At 41.8% G+C, this 21,411-nt stretch overlaps 1 protein-coding gene across 3 annotated transcripts in view; it reads left to right on the forward strand.

Moving 5' to 3' along the window:
- The first annotated feature begins 966 nt into the window (after positions 1 to 966).
- spop (speckle type BTB/POZ protein) overlaps positions 967 to 21,411 on the forward strand; it is a 50,604-nt gene continuing 30,159 nt past the window's right edge. For 2 of the 3 annotated variants that reach the window (XM_078269191.1, XM_078269193.1), the window contains exons 1-4: positions 967 to 1,054; positions 1,791 to 1,920; positions 4,337 to 4,488; positions 12,656 to 12,783. In XM_078269191.1, the coding sequence (XP_078125317.1) occupies positions 1,862 to 1,920; positions 4,337 to 4,488; positions 12,656 to 12,783 (339 nt within the window). In that variant the 5' untranslated portion in view covers positions 967 to 1,054; positions 1,791 to 1,861. Of the gene's footprint in view, positions 1,055 to 1,790; positions 1,921 to 3,340; positions 3,379 to 4,336; positions 4,489 to 12,655; positions 12,784 to 21,411 lie in introns of those variants that run through there. The other variant, XM_078269192.1, reaches the window with a different exon arrangement.

Genomic DNA, 21,411 nt, shown 5'->3' on the forward strand with positions numbered 1-21,411 from the left:
ATATGTGGAGAGGAACTTGGGAGGAGCAGAGCATGAAACCAGCGGAAATTAGATTTTAAGGCAGCAGAGAGATGAAGGTTTGAAACGAAACATGTTCCTTTTTCTTTGTATTTTTATCCCATGAGACTGCCAGTGTAGGGAAGGACCAGAAATTAGATAAAAACAATGAGGTGTCGCTTGGTTGCCAGGAACAGAAAGTGGGAGGTGATGTTGCAGTGTAAATCTCAATCACAGCATTTCTGAATAAAAAAAAAAAATCCTGAATGCAGGTTCTTATAAAAAAACAACTTTGACCTTTCTTCGCCAGCACTGGCATTTAAAAGTACTGCATGGCCTTGTGGGTGTGTTTGTGTGAGTACAGACTGGCAGCTTGAGATGAAAGTCTTGCACTTCACTTCAGCCAGGCTGCACCCATTCACCGTTGCTGGAATCAGATGGCAGGCACAGCGCTCTGCTCCTCTCAAAGCAAAACAAAGACGAAACCACACGCAGATAAAGAAAGGCTTCCCCCAGTGAAGCAGAGCTCGTGCCGCTGCTGTGCTTTGAATGTTGAAGCTTCCTTTAAAGCAAATGAATTCAGACCCCTTACTCCTACTTACTAGGAAATACCGCTTAATTAGACTAACCATTCAATTACGAATTGCCTTGACATTCTGAAACACAGACACGGACACACTAGCACTCACACAAGGTCACAGCTTTTCAAGGTAATGCCCTTTAACAGTTTAAAGTTATTTTAATGACTGTGTTTTTGTGTCCCTACAGAGCGACTGTAGCTATTTTGGAGTCTGGACGTCCTGTTGTTCTGGATTCATCTCTCTGCAGCTCTCCGTATGGCAGGTGTTGTTTAAGAGGCGGCCAGCTTGTCTGATTATTGGCCCTTCCCTCCCCATAGCACCCCATAGGACCTCAGCCCACACCTGGCTAGTGCTCTGGCCCCATTCAGGTCATCTCTGCATCAAGGCTGGCAATGTCCAGAGCCCCAACACCCCCCCCCCCCCCCCCGGCGGAAATGTCCAGCGGTCAGGTGGCTGAGAGCTGGTGTTATACTCAGGTGAGGAGGGAGCGCATGTTTTCCGCAGGATGAGATAGGAGCACATTGCTGCATGGAGAGCATAACTCACATTGATAGTCCATTTTGTTTGTGTTCTGTCAAGATTTTTTTTTGCATAATATTAAATGGAGCTAACTGTGAGTAAGACAGCTGTTGAATATTTTTTGTTGTTGTAAAAATGAAGCTCACATTTGCTCTGTGGAGGTGGGCGTTGTATCTGAAAGTAAGCCTGTCTATCGAGACAAAAGAAATTCACTTTAAGTATAAATCAATAATCCGTTAAGCTTCATATTTTATGTGACTGGTCAATGAGCAGTTGAATGGAATCAATCATGTTTGGATTTCTCCAGTAACTGTGTTTTCAATAATTCTATCAACAAGCCTAATTTGGTGTCATTTCAAGCTTTGTTTAAAGGTTACCTATATCGTGAAATTGTGTTTTGTTTTAGTCAATGCAGCACAGGCTTTGCTAGTTCAGGCATCACTTTCCTGTTAAAAGCCAAGACAGATAAAGTATGTCATTGATGATGTGTGTTTTTTCATCTCCTCTCTTGAAAAATTGCTTTTACAATATCCTTTCTTCTTTCCCTCCGTTTGTTGTCAGTGTTTATTAAGATGAAAGGCAGTTTTGATGTACAGGCTGACCAAATACCACTTACCCATATAGACTAGATAAATATATAAAAAAAAAAATTAGAGATCGGGTTTCAGCTCTTCCTGTGTCTTTTCTGCACAGATCAAAGTGGTGAAGTTCTCCTACATGTGGACCGAACAGAAGCTAACAACTTTAGCTTCTGTAGTGAGGAGATGGGAGAGGTCATCAAAAGCTCCACTTTCTCCTCGGGAGCCAACGACAAACTCAAATGGTTAGTGGAGGCTGCTCATTGTAGCCATCAAATATTGATACTGCTCTGAGAGAGAGTTGTTGTAGAACATTTTCTCCAACAACTCTCTAAAGTATTATCCACTTGTAGAGGTAGAACATTGTTTTCAAGAGATTGAAGCATCCAATTGCCTGCTTCAGTGGCATCTAGTCTACCTTCATCTAGTCTGTATTACTTACACGCATGTTTGGAATAATAATTTCTGTAGCACTTTGTTATTCTTGAATTTAGTCTGGCTGCATCTTCACTTTCTCACATTGCAATAGGCTCAGAGTGAAAGGTAAAACCACCATCAATGCCAGAAAAAAGTGTATGTGATACACATAACTTTAAGCATACTGAAATGTAAAATGTATAGCCAGTTAACTATTCAGACTTACTGTATGTTTGACATATTCATCATGACACACAAAGGAATTGCTGACGTCATGTGCTTTGTAGAAGAGGCAGAGTCAGAACATTTTGGGCATCATCATTTTGCTTATCTCTTGAATAGAAGTCACAGAGGTAGTCAGAACGCCTGCAGCGGCAAGGCGGTATTAAAGTGGTTTCATTTTAAAAAAAAAAGTGTACCTGAGGATCTGCTCCAAATATCAAGGTATCACACTGCTCAACCTCCCAGGAAAGCTTATATCAGTGCACTGGAAAGAAGGGGTCAGCCAGTTGTTAAAATACAGATTTATTAGAAGCAATAGGATTTCAGTTTAGACTGGTTTGCTCTGGAAGGAGTTGGTGGACTTAGTTTGAGACCTAGAACATGCTGGGGCGATTACTAATCCCACCTGGTCTGGGAAAGCCCCAGGATCCCCCTGAAGGAGCTGGACAAAGTGGCAGGGATAAAGAACTTCTGGTCAGCCTTTCTTTCTCCCGTTGACTGATGGGTTGATAAGATTAATGTGAACATCTGCTTATGACAACAAATTAGATCCACATAATCAGCTTTGCTGTATTTATTAGGTTACATTACAGTAACCTAGCGATACCGATACAAGATATAATTGCAATACTTTGATATTGAACAGTGAATTTAAATGACACATTCATATTAATAAAAGAGCTTCCAGAAAGCAGAGAAACAGTGAAACATGGCCACTTTGAGGGGGCTGAAAGTAATGACTGTAGCCTCAGGTAAAATAACACACAACCGTGGGTCTGGGATTGTTAAGTTACCTGCATTATTTAGAAATAAATAGGCTTTTCTTCAAATACCACATCAACACATAAGTTGTTTTTGGACATTATACCATTAGTCCCTTCCTCCTCTAAGTGCCCAACCAAGATGGTTTACCTGCTTTTCATCCTATCTGAGTGAACAATTGTGACTGTTCTTTTCTAGCCCTCTGGATAATACAGTACCTCACTGTCAGCAGCATTAATGCTTGTTTTTCCGATTCTCTCATAGATGCCTGTTAGAGAAATGAGATCCAGAGTGTACTGCAGGTCAGCCCCACACCTTTAGGCATTACAGCAAGAACGCACAAATTGAAACTATAATAAAAAGACGTATATTCTGATGGATTCATGAAAATGCCAAGAATGTAGAATTTGTTGTCTACAGTACAATACAGTAAAAATGGAATAGCCATTTAGCAGTATATTATTAGTATGAAAAATCTTCAATGTTTTTTCTTTTATCTTCCAATAGTTTTTCAATATTGGTCATTTGATTAGGCGAGTATTAGAGTTATTGGGCAATTGCCTACTAAATTAATAATACATTACAGAATATATATGTATAGATATTAATTTTCCTCCAGCACCTAAAGATTGTTACTGTGTTGCAAGTGTGAGATCAATCCACATGCTTCACGTTTCCACATCACCATGGTAATGTATTTCACTGTTACTGTTCTAAAACTATATAACAGCCTGTGCAACAAACAATACCTAAGTTACAAATGCACAGGGATTCTTTTGTGAAGCTGCTCTATGTAAGCATAAAAATACTGTGACTCACCGTAGCATCAATGCACTCAACACTTTCTGTTTCGAAAGAAAGTGGAACATTGGATCTATATATTTAGGAATCTCTCCCTTCATTCAGGAAGGTTATCTAGAAAGCTGCGTCCTTAGTGAGAAGTAGAGGGGGGTAGGTTTCATGCTATAAACAGTAGCGTGTGTTGCCAAATCAATACCATTAAACCATCACTTTGGCACAAGTGAAGGATTGTGGATGAAATCAATAGATTTGACTGTGAAGCCAAGGATGGAGCATTTGCAACTGTCTTTACAGAATAAGAACATCTGAAATACATTATAATAGCCAGAGTGCCATTACTGATAGAATAATATTACTGTTGCATACAAACGTTGCATACAAAATACATCCAGGAATCGACACATCGCTTTTAGCTTTATCTATCTGATCAGTATGTTTCTTTATTTTTCTTACCTCCAGGTGTTTGCGTGTGAACCCTAAAGGTCTGGATGAGGAGAGTAAAGACTATCTGTCACTTTACTTGTTCTTAGTCAGCTGTCCAAAAAGTGAAGTGCGCACCCAGTTTAAGTTTTCTATCCTCAATGCCAATGGAGAAGAGACCAAAGCTATGGGTAAGTGTGACTAAAAACAACTGATACTAACTGCACTCTGGAACACAAGTCCTCATTTTCACCACTTCTAATTTTCTTAACTTGTCATTGGAAAGAAGTTGGAGTTAATAACTGGAAAACTTGTTATGGTCCATCCTGCAAGTCTATGCACAGCAGAAAACAGAGGATATCTCAAAGTTTGAAAGGCTCAAAATTAAAAACTCCTGTCACACCTGTGTCTTTGGGGCGCTGAAATTTGTAAATGCAGAAGGTGCGGAGTGTGTCTAATACTCCAAGTGTGTCTAATAATGTGAGGTATTGATAGCCATATGGGCTTGTGTAATCACTGCCGCTTGGATTCATTTCTAGTAAATATATAATTGAAAGTAGCGTGGAGCAATTTAGATTTTAATTAAAAAAGACCCAACCTTTTGAGAAATCTTCGTCCGCCTCTCTCCCCGTTGATGAATTGGAAATGAATGTGCTTCCAATTCCTGCTTTTTTTAATTAGGTTATGTTATGGGGAGGAAAAGCAAACTTGTGTGGAATTGAATTAGTGAGGGCCAGATGTGACCGCTTCCTGGTTATCAGGCTTTCTGGCTGCCTCCCATTGCCCTGCAGCATACTGTACAGGAAGCGTGGAGGAAGGAAGATGGGGCGGTGGGAGGTAGGAAGAGAAGAGGTGGGAGGCGGAAGTGGGTTTGAATTGGAGGTGTATGCAGTGAAACTGTGTACAACCCCCTGCGGTGCAGGTTGTGTAGAAAGGGAAATCATTTTTCCTGCTGAGAAACATTCCCCCATGTGAACTTGACAACCCTACCTCCTTGTGTGTACTTTCGGTCCCTCATTTTCTCACTTAAACCTCTCTCTCCTCTCTTTCACATACACAATATCACTTTCTTTTCTCTTTTATCCTTTTTTTATTCCACTTCTGCCCTGTAATGCTGGAGTACCACATCTTAAAGGAACACGCTGACTTATTGGGACTTTAGCTTATTCACAGTAACCCCCAGAGTTGGATAAGTCCATACATACCCTTCTCATCTCTGTGTGTGTTGTAACTCTGTCCGATGGCTCCACCGGTAGCTTAGCCTAGCACGGATCCTGAAGGTAATCGGTTCCAACTAAGTGACAAAATAACGCCAACATGTTCCTATTTACATGTTGTGATTTGTATAGTCACAGCGTGTACAAATAACAAGGTCATATGAGACACAGCCATCTTCTAACCATATACAAACTGGGAACTATATTAGCAGATATATATATATTATCAGAAAGGCAAAGCATTGCTACTCTCTGCTCGGGGCTTCTCAGGTGCTGCAAGCATATCACTCCACCCAAGTAGCAGTGCTTTGCCTTTCTGTGAATATAGTTCCCAGTTTGTATACGGTTAGAAGACGGCTGTGTCTCATATGACCTTGTTATTTGGACACGCTGTGACTATACAAATCACAACATGTAAATAGGAACATGTTGGCGTTATTTTGTCACTTATTCAGAGCAGTAGGCTAGTTGGAACCGATTACCTTCAGGATCCGTGCTAGGCTAAGCTACCGGTGGAGCCGGCATGACAGAGTTACAACATGCACGGAGATGAGAAGGGTATGTATGGACTTATGTAACTCTGGGGGATACGGTGAATAAGCTAAAGTCCCAATAAGTCGGCGTGTTCCTTTAACTCTCAGTGACAGGCTCACGAAAACTAACTTTACTGCAGCTATTGTCCTTAAAGCTTTCTCTCCTGGCTATTATACTGTATGCTGGTGTCTATGTGGTGTTGTGGAGAGACTCTGCCTAAGGTATGAGTAATAAACAGACCTTTGAGGTTTGTGACTTCACTGCATGGCCATTTCGTGAGCACTGCTCTGTTAAATGACCCCAGAAAAGCCTGAATGTGGGGAATACTGAGTGAAATGAAGAGGATCTCATTTTTCTCTTCTCCTTTATTTTTTGTGTCTCAAGGGGCTTTCGCCTATAAATGGTGTGCTCTATGGTGCACACCCTATCCCATTCTTGCCATATGCCCTCCTCCAATCTTCCCTCAATCCCCCTGGAGAGACCAGGGCCCTCCACTTCGCTCCCCCTGTCACAAAGGAAAATTACCCAACTGCCAGCATATTTGTGACAGTTTAGTGAACATTCCGTCTAAGAATATGGCAGTAAAGATTGCTCTATCAGTTCTGGATCATTTAGAATCCAATTTAATCAAGGCCTCTAGCAAAAAAAGGCCAAATAAAAACAAAGTGCCTTAATTAGGAAAGCTGGGTGGCTGTGGACTGTTTATGTGGCAGGTCACTGCTTGGTCTGCTTATACACTTTGTCCTTGTGGGGACAATTTCTGATACTGTACAATGCATATCAGGTCAAGTTCTTTACGAGTACTTTAAACAGGAATAGATGTGGATAATCAATAGGGGTGTCACAATTTTAACAACGATTTTAAATCCAAAATGGATCTAAATGAGCTTTCGATTTCGACTACCGAAATTAAAAGCAGGATGTGTTTATGTGCATCTCGATTAACTAATGGCTGCTTTCAATTGCACTTTGTTAATTTTCTAAAACTCACTCTTGTCAAGTCACCTTCTGCCATCTAGTGGCTCTTATTGTGGCATTGCCGTCACTGCTGAAAAGAAAATGTTTAAATAGAATCGAATCGTGACCTTAAAATCAAATTGTGGATTTGAAGAATCGTGACACCCCTATTAATCAGTAAAGAAACGAGATAAACTGTAGTGAGTATGGTGTATTGAAATAAAGCAGGTTAACATTGCTATTGAAGGCAAATGTCAAAATCCGACGATGGAAACTCTTAGTGCTGAGCTGAACAACTGAGGAGCTGGAGTTTGTACTTGACGTGTCAGTTTGAATTTTTGTCTTTTGAGGCAGACTCTCTCACAAGCTCTGTCACTAATGCAAAAGCATTGGTCATACACTCATTGTTTAATATTACCCAGACTCTGAGCGGGTATCAATTTAAAATGGTGTTGACTGGCGTGTGCATATTGAGAATTAAAGCATCCCTGCAGTACCTAAAGGAGGAGGTATAAAAACAGTCCAAAGATTTGAAGGCTGTACGATGATGGCAGATTTTGACTGAAAAGCTTGACAATATTTGATGAATCGCCATATCTGCATCAGCAGCCCTTGAGCCCGCCACTAGAGTGTGTGTCTGGATCCTCTGATGGTTCCTACTTGCTAATGGAGATAGATTCAGGCAACAGTGGTAGCCCGCCACCCCCCTTCCTCACACCGTACTCCCTTACTCTTGGCTTGGCCACGAAATTTCTCTCCCTGGCTTAATGTGCTGGTTCTCTCCTCTGAGGCTGTTGGGTGGGTTGTAACCCCACCCTCCCATTCCCCCCCATCCTCCCCATCCTCCCCATCCTCCTCCTCTTGCCAGAGAAAACATCTGCCCCCCTGCAGACTCCTGTTCTGACAGCTCGGAGAGGAGAGATGGAAAGTTCTCATCCTCTGCCGCAAGCTGTTTTGTATTCAAATAGTCTCCTTGTTAAGTCCTCCCCACAGACAATGGTTTTGTTGTTTTGTAGCCAAAGGCTAAGTGGGTGAGTGGAGCACGGCTAATAGAGCAGAAGCTATTGGTCAGTCTTTATATAATCAGATGGTATTGACATTGGTAGAAAGGATGTCAATAGACATGTTTGTGCTGACACTAGTTTAAAGAGCTCAATCTTCAATAGAGATAAGATTTTCTTCTCAGAAAGACTGTGTCGTGTTTATAAGTGTGTCTGTCTGCTTTATGCAATGTGAATCAGTGTGTAGTGGAAATTAAGTTTTATAATATATGTTTAAACTCTGTTACTAGAGTGAGATACACACTTGAATAGACTGTTCAGCCAATTGCTATGCTAATTGCCCTTTCACATCAATATGTTTTGAGAGATTGGGAGATGGATGCGAGTGTGGTCTGTTAGGGATTGTAAGTAGCTGTTATAGTATGGAGTTTTGCTTTAGTTGAATGTGTGAAAGAAAAGGCCAGAAGAGTGACAGACAGGAAGAGAGATGTTGACTCTGGCTGCTGTGGCGGCTGTTATTTTTCTACATGCCAACTCGTCTTCTGGCGACCTTCTCGTTCTGTGTGCCAACCGTGCCCTTGAGCCCTCCGCCTGAATATGGATGCCCCGCTCACTTAAACAACATGGCATCGCTCCCGCTTTCCAAGTCTTCTCTCTGTATACAGCTCAGACTTCGTTTTTTATCACCTTCCCCATCACCTTCAGTCTTTTTTTGGCATGGTGAGAAACTTCACTCTTTAATGCCCGGGGAACTATCAAAGTGCATCACGACGTGGTGAAAACTCCTTTCCTGAGCGGTACCTATACATGATGTACCTATACACAAATTCCATAATAATGATTTCATACAATCTTTGTCACACAAGCGTGCTGTGACACTTTTTGACAGTATTTTTTTAGTGTTTCTACGCTTGGTAATTTTTCTGTCATACCAGCCTTTTTCATCACTCACACTTTCCCCATTGGATATCTCAGTTGGGCCGACCCGCTCCACCACTGTCAAGCTCTTTTTGGTATTCTGGCAATTCTGGAGTGTTTGTACTCTCGCCGCCTTGGCCAGCTCACTGAAAGAGTGAGCTCCAGCGATCTGACCTGTAGTTGATTCTCTGCCAGTGCAGGTTTTTTGATGCCCCACTAGAAATGGCAGTATGGCATTAGCTGAGCTCAGCACACACACACATACACACACACACACACACACACACACACACCCTCATCATCGGAGCCTGTATGCATGTGCACATTCACACATACACACAGGCACCACACTGTCCCGGGTAAGCACTGAAGAAGTCACACCTCTCCCTCCCTTTCCTCTAGTCTGCTGAAGCTTCTTTCGGCACTCCCTCTCACCTCTCCTCACCTCTTCCTCTTGGCTTGCTTTCCCCACCGTCTCACTCTTCTGCCAACCTCTCTCCTCACACCCAAGTTTAGTTTTAGATGCTGCCACTGGGGAAGTCCCCACTCATCACTGCTTGCCTTGTTTCACACCCAAATAACACAACTTCACAGGGAGAGTCTGTGCCTTGGGACTTCATCTGGGTCTCACATGCTAGGGCTTATCAAACATGTTTAAAGGACATCAAAGAGTGGCTGAAAGTCAGCAGAGAAAGACTTTCTTCAGACCCTTGGGAGGGATCCAGGTACTACTGTCTATGACTTTGTGTTTACCCAGCCACAAATAGTAGAGTGTGCCAAGGCCACAGAAGTTTGACTCTCTTTTCAAACCTGCTCAGCTTTGGTTGAGAAGTCTTTGGTCTATAAAAGTCTTTTTTTGAATCACTGACACAATCCCTCTGTTAGACTCAGTGGCAGAACTATGAATAAAGTAGAGTGCTGTGAAAAAGCAGAATGCAAGGATTTGTAATTTTTGTGCTTGAATACATGCTTATGCATGTGTGTGTGTGTGTGTGTGTCAGTGATTTCTGTCAGCGTCTTTGCGTACACAGTCTTTGGGGACAGGGGATTACAGTGAAGGACCGCCTGCATGAGCAGTGGTGGGAATAACTGCATATGCACTGCACTCCTCCACCAATCCCCTCTTAGCCTACCTGCTCCCTCAGATCCAAACAGAGGGATTTGACACAGGATCTTACAGCAGCATTGACACTTCATCTTAGTGCTTCCCACTGTGATCTGTCAGCAGATCTCCTGTTAAGATCTCTACGCAAGAGCAGCCTAAAGAGAAAATAGTTTGAACTGCTGGGGCTAAACACATGTAGTCTGACTCTGTGCACACTGCAGATGTATGAACGCAAGAGGTGATGATCTCTTGGTATGTGGTGACTGTGCAGCTTATACTGTAGCCTGTTTCAGTCGACTTTTAACAGGAGTCTTTCACTACTTTATGCCCTTTAACCGGGTCTAAAGAAGACTCAAGGTTTGTTTTTTATCATTTTTCATCATCTGGCGTTAAACCATAAGTTGAATCTAGAATGTGGATGGATATAGGTTGTTTCCTTATGTCCCACAGACGTCTTAAATGACATAAATGCTAAACCAGAGGCCTTTAAAAGTGTAGTGTCTTTTGGTGAGCATTCATACCACTCAAGCAGGCACAGGTTCTATACAGTTGATTTCATTTGTGCGCTTTTCTTTCTTTTTAAATCTCAAATAGTTGTACATTTCATGCCTTTGGGGAAATGATAACAACTACATTAAAATAATCCTCATGTACAGTACGTGTTGAAATCTGATGTGTCTTGCAAATCCCAGCCTGCTAGGCACACTAATACTTAATACACTTAATACTTGGGAGCTCCGTGTTGGGTTTTAAGTATGCTTTCTGATTTGATTCATGCACAAATGTTCATTTACATACATGGAGTTGATATACTCTATGTAGACTAGGGGGATACAGCACTATTACACTTTGGGCCCTATTTTAACGATCTAAGCGCACGGTGTGAAGTGCATGGCGCAGATGCGTTTAAGGCATGTCCAAATCCACTTTTGCTAGTTTGACGGTGGAAAAAAGGGTCCGTGCTCATGGTTCAAAAGGGTTGTACTTAGTGTCTTCATTAATTCATGGGTGTCTTTTGGGTGTAACATGCAATAAACCAATCAGAGCGTCATCTCCCATTCCCTTTAAAAGCCAGGCGCGTTTGTACCTTGGCGCATTGCTATTATGATGGCGGATTTGCACCGTAATATTTTTTTATTTGTAATCTTTTGCATGTTTGTGTACTGCTGCGCTTCCCTGTGTGTGTGTAACAAGCATAGTGTGCACGAACCTAGGCGCATCTTACTAATTCGCTGTTAAAATAACAATGAAATGCCAGGTTTTTGTTGGTCAATGGCACGATCACTTCCCGCTGCCTCAAGATAGTAATACGCCAAGAATTCACCTGAACACACCTGCCTGCAAGACCAGCACGCCCATGGGCGCACAGATGGGCGCAGGTGCATTTGCTGTTTAAGCGACATGGGTGTAGGACGGGAAATTGACAACTGCATCGGTCTTAAACTAGCAAAGACACTTGCATCGGGCTTTGCGCTGCGCCGGGTGCAAGATAGGGCCCTTTGTCAGTATGGCCAAATGAGCATCGGACAACCTCTTCTGGTAATTTTACTGATTGGATCTTGAGTGTGTGTTTTAGTCAATTTGCTCCTGGATGCTGTTTCTGCTCTTTTTCACCACAATCCAGTCATCCAGATGCATGTTGACATAATGTGTAGGGCGTCTTGATGGCATCTACCAAAGAAATGAAAATACTCTAATTGGTTTTCTGGTGGTTTTCCTTTATCGTTTGATGCCTTTCAAGCCTTTATATGATACATAATAACAGAGATACACAGTCTTAAGTTATTACCTTCATTGTGTGGTGAGGCATGTCTACCCTGATAGGAATGGACAAAGATGTCTCCATACACAGAAAGGGCCTGAAGCTTGTCTCAGCTGAACCCATTCAGAAATCCCAGAGCAGTGCCCAAGGAAGCATTTTCGAGTCATTAACAAAATGGCGAATGATGTAATTTCTCCAAAGAATGGTGTTACATCCCGCCAACAGAGCTCCAGTTACTTGCAGAATTTATGTGTTAGTGCCTTGCTTTTTTTCTATCAGCAATTAGCTTTAATTTGCTGTGATCTCTGCAGCAGTCATAGTCCATAGTCATTGTCTTTTGACCTTGTATTTGAACATTTGTGACTGTTAGGTGACAATAGATAGCTGCCCACACACTGTGAATAGTGTACACACAAGAACTCCCGCACCTTTCCTTTGTCTTTGTAGTGCAACTGAGTGTTGCAGAATCCTTCCTACCACTGTCAGAGATAATTGGCACTCCATAAACAGATGATAATTGGACTGCTTTGATCCCTGCAATTTCTCACTTCTTGGCCAAAGAGGCACAGCAGTTCTGTCTCATGTTTACCACTAGTCTTCATGTGGCAGCGAGATGATACAGAGAGTGAACGAGGGAGAGAGAAAGAGAGATTCTGTTTTCTTCTGAAGTGTTAAAAGCTCCCTGCAGGCAATACTTCCTGCACCCAGCCTCTTTCGCCATTGTTTCTTTGCTGCTTATGGCCATGACTCATAGCAAATGTTCTCTTTCGCACACACACATTCACACACGCAGAGCTTAATCCCGTTGTGAAAGTCTCCAAATAATCTTGTTTCTCTTTGTTTGTCTGTGTGTTTTTTTCCCAGAGAGCCAGAGAGCGTACCGTTTTGTCCAGGGGAAGGACTGGGGTTTCAAAAAGTTCATAAGGAGGAACTTCCTGCTGTACGAGGCCAACGGTCTGCTGCCTGATGACAAATTAACGCTTTTCTGTGAGGTAAGGTTAGAGACAGTTTATCTCAAATCAGGTTATTTGCTACACAAGTTTCACACTGTCTTCCTTTTTAAACTCTAAATCTTTCCCAAAGAAATTCATAGTACAGGCTGCACATTCAAAACTGATAATCCTGATTATATTGCTAGATCAAAATTATTATTCACATTTCAACATTGTAGACAAACACAGACTTAACTTTTAAAACCAAAATAGGGACGTTGGATCACACTGATGCTGAATTCTGTGTACATTAGTAGAACTACTTGTATTTCCCCATAATATATATTTTTTTAATAGAATCTAAAAAATAATGAATACTGTTTAAATATCTAAATTTAGTGTTTGTATTGGTGCTTTTGCCTCAGAGTGATCACAATTGTAATTCCTGTCTCATCTTTTTATTCAACACTACAGCTCATTGTATGTCCCTGTTAGTGAATAATGTATGTTTTTATTGGTACTACATAGCCTCTGGGTTTAAATCTCTCTTCCATCACTAACATACAAGCTGATTGTCATTCAGCTGGCGTGGGGGCTTGGCTCCAATTCCTCTGATCCAAAGCTGGCTGTTGCTCATTGAACATTCCCTTGTTGTTTTTCAGCTGCAACACAGGGGGCAGCAGAGGTCAACTGTCCTCTCTCTCGTTCCCCTCTCCTCCTCAAAATGGAGCCAGGGAGCAGAGAAGAGGTTAAACTTTCTGGATATGTTAATGCCTTAGTTGTAATGCATGCACCCATAAATGTTTAAAAAGCATGGCAGTGGCTGTTTAAAACAATTCTAATTAACCCTGAGGGTATGGAGGAGAGCATGTCTTGAAGTTTTCCCTTTTTGTAGCAGAGCAATGTTCAAGTCTGTTTAAAGTGTTTCCAAACTGGGCTTATTGACAGAGGGGTAGGAGGGGCAGTGCTGCTTCTCCAGAGCCATGTGGGATGAAGGGAAGAGTTGTGTGTTTGTGTGGTATCTTATGCATATATTGTGTGCGTTTGTGAAGGCGTGTCTCGTTGGGACGTAATTCTGAGGATGAGACTGTTTGCTGGAGAGAATGAGCTGGAAGAGAGAGGGATTAGTTACCTTGAAGAGTCCTCTCTCACTGAATTCATTCACTCTCCTGAAGGGGAGGAGGTGGGGTTGCTGGTTCAAGTCCTCTGTGGCCACTTCCTCCCCCGTAGATGTCTGTTGTACTGTGTGGTAATTAGCCAGCTCTGCAGATGAACAAGCAAGGCAAGGCAAACCTGATTGATAGAACACAATGAAAAATGAATGTGGTTAATATCAAAACTATGTACAATAGAAAAAGATTAAATGAGAGTGAGAAAGCAGATAAATAAAGAAAGGCAGAGAACATGTATTCTTTTTTATTTATTTTTTTAAATTTGAACTGTGTGTTGCATAATCACTTAAGCTTTACCATTTTTAAAACTCAGAAAACATTCAGCAAAACAGTCCCAGATGACCTGAGAGGTCTGCAGAGTTCATGTTCTTAAAGCAAGACAGAGACTTAAAATATAGACAAGCAGCAGTATTTTCAAATCAATTCTAAATAAAAAAGTCTGTGTGTGTGTGTGTGTTATAGATAAAATGTCTGTTAGTGGGATGATGTGTGCAGTAAACGATGAGATTGCCAATAGTGAGGTCTAGCGTTTTTCACCACCACGTGGGCAGGATTTGGGTTTTAGGTCGATGGTGGTAAGAAAATACAGAATGGGTGTTTGAGTCTCTTCCTGGCCTTTTCCATGTGAAAGTAAAGCCCAGTGTTTAACGGCAGAGACCTGGCTCCGCTTTTCGTCCAGATGGTCTCGTCCTGCATCTGAGAGAGCCCCATCGCCCCAGAGCCCAGCTCTCTCCCTCTCTCATCCCCTCCACTTTCTCTTTTTCCTCTCCATCTTATCTCTCATTTAAACCCAATCTCATCCTCCTCTTTTCCCTTTTCCTTTCATCTCTGGCTGCCTCCCACTTTGAGCATCACAGTTTCTTACTTTCCCCCCCAACTCACTCTACCTTCACCTATCCCTTGTGTCCCTCGTCTCCCCCCTCTGCTCAGCCTCCCTACTTTCCCTCCCTCCCTCTTTCATCTCCCGTCTTTCTTCCTCTTTTATTCGCTGTAGTAGAGTGTCAAAGAGGCGAAAAGGCTTTAAGGAGAGGCCAGATCACTGTTGGAGGTGAATATTGGAACAACCTCTCCTCCTGACCCTTGGTCCCTGTGCTCGGTTCAATTGTCTCCGGAGACATTAGAAATTCAATATTAGCACAGGGAATCTGACTATATGTCATGTTGGAGAGGGCCTGAACAACACCAGCCGCTGTTCTCTCACTTTCTGTCTCCCTCTTTGTCTACATCTCTCCGTCCCTGCCAAAACGCTGCAGACACCTGCAGGTATTTAATGAGGAGATAGCTCCCATTAAAGGTGCTGCGTTGGCTGTCAAAAGAGCGCACGAGGGACAGCGAGAGATAAAGGAGGAGGGGAAGGAGGCACAGGGAGAAGAGATTGAAGGAAAGGACTTCTTAGGAAAAGTGGGCACCGAGCCAACGGGGGTGAAGAGCAGACACAGAGGAAAAATAAAGGATGGTTTGGATTTAGTTTCAGAGAGAATGTTTTCATGTGGATGAGACAAGATGTTTTTTCCTACTCCTCTAATGATACGCAGAGGTAAAAGAGGTTAAATCCTCTTTCTCTTTACCTCTCCCCTCTCTCTCCCTGTCAGCGTGGCAGGTAACCTCTTGCTCTAAGGTCAGGCCATTGCTATCTAGCTGTTCATGCTATAGATAATACAGATGTTCTGAGAGTCTTACACACACTTGTGGTTTCCAATGGCTCCTGGAAAATGTTGACAACTTTGGGCTGTCGTGATTTGCCTGCAGGCAAAGTCGTGTTGACTGACACTGTAAGGATTAATACTGTGGAAGTCTGTTTTCACTGACTTAAGGGAAAAGAAGGGGTTGTTTTAGAAGGGAGAAGTTTATGGTGAAACTTATCTGTCAGTCATGTTAAATTGGCTGCTGGAAAGTGGAGGAACCCCGGCCACCTTTAGTCAGCCAGAAGTAAGACTTGGAGAGTTACATGCTGCCGGACACATTTGGTTTATTTCACAGTCGGCTGTCCACCACCCAGACACAACATACTGTTACATACTGCTTTATCCAATGATATTTTTTGTGGACATGGATTGCCCACCTGTGCATCACTATCACCTGTTTTGGGTCACATCGCTGTCAGATCCTAGATGTGCTTTGTTTTGTTTTTTTAATATATGTGTTGCCAGTATGGACTGATTTTAGCCTTTTGTATTATAACTTGGATTGATTTTACTGTTGTTTCATTCAAGTTGCAAACTTGAGAACTATGTATCTGTGTATTTGTCTGATTTACACATACATTTAGTGAGAGAGGGTAGGTGATTTCTTTATCAGCCTTTGTAAACATCACTGTGAAGTGCGACAAAGGGAAAGACAGAGGGCCAGATTTACAAGCTTTTAAATGTGATGCATTCTGCCCTAAACACATGCTGTATTTGTCAATCAGATGCACCAGGCTGGAGTCGCAGTTTGCATGTCATTTGTGCAAGTGTCTGCAAGGTAGGCCTCTCTACTCATTGCATATGCATTTAAGGGAGGATCACACAAATCATAGGAGGTACATGTTAACAGAAGATGATTATGTATTCTGTGGGATTTGCTGAGGTCACGCTATTTACTACTGAAATGTTTCTGCCTTGAAAGGGAGGCGTGAACACGCCACTGATGGGATTTGTAAGAACCACAAAGAAGGATTGTAGTGGGAAAAGAAACGTGCATTAAATAAAGGCTCGTAAATAACAAAAAAGTGATTAATAGAAACTACAAGGAAGCAATTTGACTTTCATTAATGGACACAAAATCTGATTACTGTGATGCAAATGAATAGTGTCTCGACCAGTGGTGGAATGCAACATTTACTCAAGTACTGTACTTTAATTTGTACAAATTTGAGGTACTTGTACTTTACTAGTCTTTTCTTTCATGCCACTTTCTACTTCTACTCCACTATATTTCAAAGCGAAATATATAACTTTTTACTCTACTACACTCATCTGACAGATTTAGTTACTAGTTACTTTACAAATTAAGATTTTTGCACACAAAACACATGTAGTTTATAAAATAAAATGTTTTATTGTAAATTAAATTATCCAACAATATATAGGCCTACAAATTCAGCTGAAGTGATTAGCCGATTAAACACTTAGTTGGTTGACAGAACTGTTGTTGATAGTTTCCATTTCCTAAAATGTTTCTGCATTGAGTACTTTTATTTTGAGTACTTTAAGTACATTTGTCCTGATGATACTTACATACTTTTACTTACTGTAAGTAACATTTTCAATGGAGGACTTTTAATTGTAACAGAGTATTTTGACAGTGTGGTATTAGTACTTTAACTTAAGTAAAGGCTCTGAATACGTCTTCCAACACGGGTCTCGACCATCAATGAACTGTATAATCACTAGAGGCTGAATCTTTCTTTGTTTTGTTAAGACATTTAAGTGTGTGTTTAGCTGCCTTATTAACAGTATTAACATTCATATCGACACTATCTCCACCTTCACCTGCTCTGTCTGTCTCTCTCTCTATACATATGCTCAATCTTATCTTATACATATGCATAAGATTATAATATCATTTTACGAGGAATAATAATAGCAACAGTTTTTCTCTGGTGTAGTTGACCAGAGTAAATATTGTTATTGATGTGTTATCGTTTCTTTTCTGAGCTCAGTGATCTCATAGAAATCCCACCTTTGAACTGCGCTCATGAGCTCTCCTTAGCGCAGGTCATCTTGGAGGTTCACTTCCAAGTTCAGTCCAGGAGCTGACTGTGTAATGAGCTGCTGTCTTAGTAAATCAGAAGGTGAATACAAACGACATTTTCTTAGTAAATAATTTGTGACATATGTCTGACTGAAACGGAATATGTGGGAGGGATTTAGGTTACGATACAGATTTAAATCAGATCCTTCACATGTGATGACATCACTCAAAAGTGGGCGTGGCTGAGCACATAGTACGTGATATGGAGCTGTTGTGAGATCAGGGGGAATGAGTAAAACAGACCTAAACTACATTCTTTGGAAATGTAAACACAGTCTTTTGCAACTGAAATCCAAAAACACACCTCCTACTATGATTTGACTCTGCTAGCTAGTAGCTACTATGACCCACACGCTGACGGTAAATGTGCACTTTTAAATGTATCCAAATTTGATTGGACACATTTATGTGTACGCCCCTGAAGTTGAAGATGAGTCATCAAAAATATTGTAACGATTTACATCATGAGGAAAAAAAGATGGATTTTGATGTAAAAATATATTTTTAAATGGCATATACAGGTGCTGGTCATATAATTAGAATATCACGAAAAAGTTGATTTATTTCAGTAATTCCATTCAAAAAGTGAAACTTGTATAATGTATACATTCCTTCCACACAGACTAATATATTTCAAGTGTTTATTTCTTTTAATTTTGATGATTAGAATTGACAACTAATGAAAACCCCAATTCTGTATCTCAGAAAATTAGAATATTACTTAAGACCAATACAAAAAAAGGATTTTTAGAAATGTTGGCCAACTGAAAAGTATGAACATGAAAAGTATGAGCACGTACAGCACTCAATACTTAGTTGGGGCTCCTTTTGCCTGAATGACTGCAGCAATGTGGCGTGGCATGGAGTCGATCAGTCTGTGGCACTGCTCAGGTGTTATGAGAGCCCAGGTTGCTCTGATAGTGGCCTTCAGCTCTTCTGCATTGTTGGGTCTGGAGCATCGCATCTTCCTCTTCACAATACCCCATAGATTTTCTATGGGGTTAAGGTCAGGCAAGTTTGCTGGCCAATTAAGAACAGGGATACCATGGTCCTTAAACCAGGTACTGGTAGCTTTGGCACTGTGTGCAGGTGCCAAGTCCTGTTGGAAAATGAAATCTGCATCTCCATAAAGTTGGTCAGCAGCAGGAAGCATGAAGTGCTCTAAAACTTCCTGGTAGACGGCTGCGTTGACCCTGGACCTCAGAAAACACAGTGGACCAACACCAGCAGATGACATGGCACCCCAAACCATCACTGACTGTGGAAACTTTACACTGGACTTCAAGCAACAGTGGATTCTGTGCCTCTCCTCTCTTCCTCCAGACTCTGGGACCTTGATTTCCAAAGGAAATGCAAAATGTACTTTCATCAGAGAACATAACTTTGGACCACTCAGCAGCAGTCCAGTCCTTTTTGTCTTTAGCCCAGGCGAGACGCTTCTGACGCTGTGTCTTGTTCAGGAGTGGCTTGACACAAGGAATACGACAGCTGAAACCCATGTCTCGCATACGTCTGTGCGTGGTGGTTCTTGAAACACTGACTCCTGCTGCAGTCCACTCTTTGTGAATCTCCCCCACATTTTTTAATGGGTTTTGTTTCACAATCCTCTCCAGGGGGCGGTTATCCCTATTGCTTGTACACTTGTTTCTACCACATCTTTTCCTTCCCCTCTCTATTAATGTGCTTGGACATCAGAGCTCTGTGAACAGCCAACCTCATGACCTTTTGTGTCTTGCCCTCCTTGTGCAAGGTGTCAATGGTTGTCTTTTGGACAGCTGTCAAGTCAGCAGTCTTCCCCATGATTGTGTAGCTACAGAACTAGACTGAGGGACCATTTAAAGGCCTTTGCAGGTGTTTTGAGTTAATTAGCAGATTAGAGTGTGGTACCAGGTGTCTTCAATATTGAACCTTGTCACAATATCCTAATTTTCTGAGATACTGAATTCGGGGTTTTCATTAGTGTCAGTTCTAATCATCAAAAGTAAAAGAAATAAACACTTGAAAAATATCAGTCTGTGTGGAATGAATGTATACATTATACAAATTTCACTTTTTGAATGGAATTACTGAAATAAATCAACTTTTTCATGATATTCTAATCATATGACCAGCACCTGTATTTAGCATATACCAAGAGATGATGCAGGGACACAGGTTTAGAGCTTGCAAAAATGTATTTTTCATTTCACTGTGTCTTTAACACCGAAGCTGGAAATTTACTTTTGGGAGGAAAAGTACCTCCTTATTCATTCACAGTGGTAATTTTAACATGTGAGGCAAAATAAGAGGCAAAAAGCTGTGCCTATTAATGTAGCGTATGGTAACCAGGCTTATGCTCCCCTCTGTGACACACAGAAGGGTGATGAATGCATATGTGAGGATCAGCGCCAGCATGTGTAAACTGGAAGACAACGTTTTCCTCGTGATTGGTTAATCTTCTGCAAATAGCCGATATTTGATGCGATTTACTTAATTGCATTTTCAACCGCCGTCTTGGCCACCACTAGCTGGTCGATGGTCTTTTCTTTAAGGCTTCTCCAGTGCCTTCCTCCTGGGGCGAGGTGGCGGTGAGAGAATAAATGAGTGGGGTGCTGATGTTCAGCTGTTTCCTCCTTGTCCTCATGGTGTTAGTGCGGCTTGCCTCTCCTGTCGGTGGGTAAGCACTTTGCCGGGTGACAGCACCCATCCTTCACAGGGCTCTGCCATATGCCGTGCTGCTGTCAGAGACGACTGCAGATGCTCCAGCTGCTCCCTCCCTGTACACTGAGCAACACACACACACACACACACACACACACACACAGAAATAATGCACATAGAGATTTGGGTTTGTGTAAAAAGGGGAAGACAAAAAACATTCTTTCATTCCTGGGAAATTTAGAAAGTTCTGTTTTTGCCTAAACGCAAAAGTGAAAAGGGTAGGATGATTTGGATCATTTGAAAAGGGGATTGGGGACCTAATCAAGGAGATGGAACAAATACAAATGCTGATTGAGATGCTAAGACATAGGAAGAGAAGGAGCAAGCAGACTTGCAAGCTTGATCCTTTTCTTGCAATGTGATTTTTACTGGGATAGCTTGTTGGCACCCATTTGTGAGCCACAATGGATCATTTAATTGATACTGCCTTTGCTACACTATTTGCACTACATCAACAGGTCTTCTATATCCCATCAAAAGGCCTTTGCTTCTCCCAGAGCAAAGACGGCAGAAATTGAGCATTTTTTAGACTGCTTATTTATTTGTTCTTCTTTGTCCAAACATTTCCTTGAAGCACTTTAGATCGGGGCCTCGGAGTCTCAAAGCTATTACTTTAGTGTCTGTGATCTTCCAGCAGAGAAAACAAAACTACTTAAAAAAAGACCCAAATGGCTGGTGCTAACAGACGGCATGCAGAGGCTCATGCGCACTGCCAGTGGTGATACTGTGTGTGTGTGTGTGTGTGTGTGTGTGTGTGTGTGTGTGTAAAAACAAGGTTAACCAGGCACAACACACTCGGCTGTGAATTGGGGCGCAGGCCACGGCGTTCGTTCAGCAGCTTGACTTCAAACCATGCATGATATATGCCTCTGTCTGTGCAGAATTACCTAAATACCTCTGTGTCAATGGCAGGCCGGCCCGCCTGTCTGTGGACTGAGCTATTGAAATGGACACAGCTGGGTCCCTGCAAGCAGCCAACTGAAATGGCCGCGCTAATACACAAATGGGTACATACAGTGGTTGGGTTATGTAGGATTAGTAGGATGTAGGGTGTTTAAGATAATAGTCCTGGTTGATTCTG

This window comes from Sander vitreus, chromosome 15 (genome assembly GCF_031162955.1).
Source record: "Sander vitreus isolate 19-12246 chromosome 15, sanVit1, whole genome shotgun sequence".
NCBI classification, from domain to species: domain Eukaryota; kingdom Metazoa; phylum Chordata; class Actinopteri; order Perciformes; family Percidae; genus Sander; species Sander vitreus.